This window comes from Dendrobium catenatum, unplaced genomic scaffold (genome assembly GCF_001605985.2).
Source record: "Dendrobium catenatum unplaced genomic scaffold, ASM160598v2 fragScaff_scaffold_743, whole genome shotgun sequence".
Classification (NCBI taxonomy): Eukaryota; Viridiplantae; Streptophyta; class Magnoliopsida; order Asparagales; family Orchidaceae; genus Dendrobium; species Dendrobium catenatum.
In genome coordinates this window covers 855,682-860,197 of record NW_021319205.1, presented here as the reverse complement: position 1 = coordinate 860,197, position 4,516 = coordinate 855,682, and the positions used below count along the sequence as shown (strand labels likewise).

General features: G+C 32.5%; 1 protein-coding gene across 1 annotated transcript; it reads left to right on the top strand.

The window, feature by feature from the left end:
• Positions 1 to 258: 258 nt before the first annotated feature.
• Positions 259 to 4,159, top strand: LOC110108468 (photosynthetic NDH subunit of lumenal location 3, chloroplastic). Its single transcript, XM_020839124.2, has 3 exons — positions 259 to 512; positions 1,789 to 2,047; positions 3,864 to 4,159. Exons 2-3 carry the CDS (start codon positions 1,799 to 1,801, stop codon positions 3,969 to 3,971), a joined length of 357 nt encoding a protein of 118 aa, XP_020694783.1. The 5' UTR covers positions 259 to 512; positions 1,789 to 1,798; the 3' UTR covers positions 3,972 to 4,159.
• The last annotated feature ends 357 nt before the right edge of the window (positions 4,160 to 4,516 follow it).

Genomic DNA, 4,516 nt, shown 5'->3' with positions numbered 1-4,516 from the left:
CTCAATACATCTTTAATATTTTCAAATGTTAATAATACTTCTCCATAATCAATATAAAAATGTACAAACTCAATTATAATTCTTTATGAAAATCTTATCATGATTATTTATATTTTATACTCAACAACTAACTAATTATTATTTATTATCTTAATTTCTTTTCTTATTGGTCAAAAAAAAACTAACTAAATAATTGATCTTGTCATTGTTTAATTTAAGGTGCTCTAGAGCGCCCCTTTTTCCAATGCATCCGTATTCTCTCCCTCTAATTCTTTTGCATCAACCAGTGCGATGCTAGGCTTTTACAGATCATCAACGCTTCGTCTTGCTTTATACTATTAAACAATGATGACATATTATTTATATATTTATGTATTATTACTAAAGATTATTTCAGGCTCGTACACTTTTACAATAAGAGGAAGAGATTCCATTATTTTGAAGAAGAGCATCTGAAGGAAAAGAGCTGCGGCGGTCGATCTCTGCTTGATCTTTCAGCCGTCGAAACCGAGGTGGAATTTCATCTTCGGTTCTCTGTTGCCTTTGAAAAATCTGCGATGGTTTCATATTTTAAAGCTCGTCTCTTTCTTCATGGAAGGGATAAGTTCAGAGCTCTGCATTTGATTCTTTACAGCTAAAAAAAATACTTTTTTTGTGAGATTTTAGATTTTTTTTTTTTAAATTGGGCTTCTTTTTTTATATATTATTTTACTTTTTTTTTTGGGGTATTGTGTTATATTTGCTGGCAATCTTCATTTAACATCTTGCGTACGAGCCATTATGAAAACTTGCTCTAAAATTAACTCTGTGATTGGGTGTTTTAAACGCTGATAGTTATGTTGCTGTTTACTGTTTTAAAGGAGCAAAATTTCGTAAAAACGCCATTGAAAAGCTTCAATCTTTCATATTGCTTTTTGTCTTTAAGGGGCATTTGCCTTCTTTTACTGAGTCTGAATGTGAAGCTCAGCGGTAATAAATAAGAAGGTATTATCTATGTCATATTTTACTAATAGTAAAATATTCTGTATTTTATTGCTTGGTAAGTAAGATTTAACAACGCTAAGATCTGATTATAATCTACTTTAATTGCCACGAAGTATTTGATTTTGTGTTTTTTTCTAGTTGAAAAGCAAATCCCCGGTGGCTAAAATATATTTAATTCGTTTATTGTATGTTAGTTCTTGCGCATAGAAAACAAGAAGGCCACGTTGGAGTTGCGTAGTTTCTTAGCAACTAGTTGATACCTTTCTTCATTAGTGTTCTGATGCTCGCTATGCTTATGGCTATGCAATTGGTTACCTTTCCTTCTTTAAAACTTAATCACCAACTATGAGCTGTTATTCTTGAAAATTACTGCTATATATTGCTACATCATAATTGAATAAGAATGGCCAGCTCTCTCTTTTTGCTTACTCGGGGCCACACATTGACCTGTCTTCCATTTTTGCCTGTGGATTCATTTGGAAAGGCTGCAACAATCATTAAAAACAGTTGGAGAATTGTTGTGAGAAAGAAGATATTTTTAAAATTCGTATAAAAAATTCTTTTCTTCTGGAAGTGTGGGACATTAACAAGGAAAAAGGCCAGCTTATAATCTTCCTAGAAGTGTTATATAGACCTATCCTCATCAAGTCTTTTGTGAATTTGAACTTTTTTACTAGGTTTTTTCAACTTTAATTGTCCATTATCTATAGCCAATACTTTTTTCACTGTTGATTTTTGTACCTAGTCTCTTGGGGCCAATGCTATTCATCTCTTATGATTTTTCTTTTTTGCTTTTTATTTCAGAATTGGAGCAATGGAGAACCTGGAATGCAAAGGGAGTGTCTTTAGAATTCGAAATTGTGCTTTTGATCTCCTATCTTTGGGTGAAGATCTGATTGATGTTGATGATGATGATTCCTGGTGGGAATTTATTGGAAGGGATCTGCGCCTCAAATCCACTTTCCTGTATTGTGATATCTATCATGTTATCTCATATTATCGTGATGAACAGAAGAGGAATCTGACTGACCTTGCCAACAGATTGTTCCATTACATGGAAGAGGTAATGTTTTAGGTTTAATTTTCTCCTTCAGTTCTTACTGAATTATTAAGTTCAACAATATTTTCCATATTTTATGTTCAAGGAAAATACATGTTTGTTGTTTTCAAAAGTGTGGAGAAGAAAAAAAAATTGATGTCTTGGGTATGATTTGCCTGCTGTGAAGACTACATCTAAAGTTTACTTTAGTTTTCTTATTTTGGGAGAAATTTTGCTGCGACTTTTGAATTAGGTTTCTTTACTCCTATTCTTTTTAAAATATATATTTATATATTGTGCTGTAGAGTTGAAAATCTAATGGAAAAGCTAACTTAGTCAATTGATCTCGATAGCTCGCACCATACAAAGCAATCTAGTCTGTTTGCATGGAAAAATTATTCTGTGCGGACACTGAATGCCGTCCGGAGACCAATAAAAATGCATCACGTCACCCTTTTACTCTACCGTGGCATCCGGACGTAGAGCTATGTCCAGAGTCCGCACAGAATAATTTCTCGTTTGCATGATGGTATTTCTTTACCGAAATTTTTAGTATGACTCTCATTTCTCCCTAATTTATTCAAGCTATGTTCTCACTCTAGTGACTATGAATTATTCGTGGTCACAATAATATATCATTCAATTACTCTACTAAAATATAACAACTACAAGCAAGAATCACTTCACAATGCTACTTTCAAATCATTATGTAGAGGAGAAAAAAATTTCTCAATCATTTTGGTATTCAGAAGAGGGGAAGATTCCAAATGTCAAACCCTCTAATTTTTTCCCTCTTCATTTTATTAAAAGTTTACTTTTCCATGTTCCAAAATTTTGTGTTTTTTTTTTTACTCTGAGAAATTTTTTCTAGCCAGTTTTTAGGGTCCATGAATATATATATCTCATGTTTGTCAAGCAGTCTCAAAGCTAGTTCTGATGGATTGTACCGATTGGAATGGAGCTTAGTGTCTTCTTCTCCAATAGATATAGCATGCGTGCCTTTGTCCGTAGTATAGTGGTATGTCTCCTAGTCCCTTAGTTCTTATCTTCCACCCGAAGCTTTTGATTTGGACACCATGGTATCCTTCACAACTTGCAGAAAAGGTAGACTAACTATGGACCATAGTTCAATTGTAGATTTCACAATTTTAGATGTGGAGCCTAAATGCTGTCATTGAAAGTAAGATGTTTTGATGCTTAACACCAAATATTATTTCATCTACTCCAAAAGTGATAAAACAAGAGAGGATACTTTAGTTCTTATGCTTGCAATGACTTTTGCTACTATCTGGGATTGGATTGATTCAGTCTTGTTCCATACTGTATCAAAGTTGTTCCTCTGAGTTGAGATGATGAGATCCAATTGCAGTAGAGGTAAATAATTTTTAAGTTGTGAAGTCTAATTTTGTTCTATGAAGAAAAAATGTGCCATAAAGATTTAGGTTTCGTTTGGGACGGCTTTCTTACTGTTTCTTAAAGTAGTTTTTTAGTAATTTTTTTACTAAAAAGTTGTTTTAAGAAGCAATAAGAAAGCCGTCTCAAACGAAGTTTTAATCGTGCTTCGATGTGGAGCCTAACTTCCTAACACTAATGAGTAATTTAGGTCAACACTATCAAATAAATCTCTGTTACTGGGAATTGTTTTCAGAACTTCCTTTATGAGAAATTTCACATATATTTGCTATGCTGCCTAAACGTTAGAAGCTTAAATTTTGGAAAGTTCATATTTCTACGTGCGAGTGATCATTATATTTCATATTGTATCATAAAAGCTTTATATCAATACAACCATACCATACGAAAACCAAGTTAAATTGATTTGATAATGGCTTACTGGCAGCTTGACAATGCGCTGAAGAGCCGGAGCATACCTTTGGCACAGATCTGTTTCAGTGATGCAGCTCTTGTACTCAAGGAAGTTGTGGCTTCACTAATTCCTGGTTTTTAGGTTTATGTAAATATATCAAAAGGGAGGTAATTGAAGCTCCAAAAACTCATAACTGTATACTTGGAAAGGATTCTTACCTGAAAATTTATTCAAAAGAGATCTTGCCATGCTCTTCTAATGTATGGGGAATATATATTGATGTAAATAGGAAGCTTCCAACATTTAAGAATCAAGAGAGAATTAATTAATTTTGCTCTCCTTAGTTTTCTTTTGTTGCAGTTGAATTAGCATGAAGAGTAGAGGTGAAATAAGGTTTTCTTATTTCCAATCATAATTAAAGCTCTCAGGTTTGCAAGAGATTCAAAATTTGGAACAAGTTCAGCTCCATCATTAATTTTTTGTTCCAATGGCATTTAAAAATAAATATTGTTAAAAAGTATGATGAATTTAATAGTTAGATGTTGTTAGAAACTGATGAGTTTAAAATTTTTTTAATAATTTTATTTATCAGAAGTGTTGTATTTCATTTTTAATATATAAAATGAGAAAACTTGTCATTATTTCTTTTTGAATCTACAAGAAAGAAAATGAGCACCAAACAACTA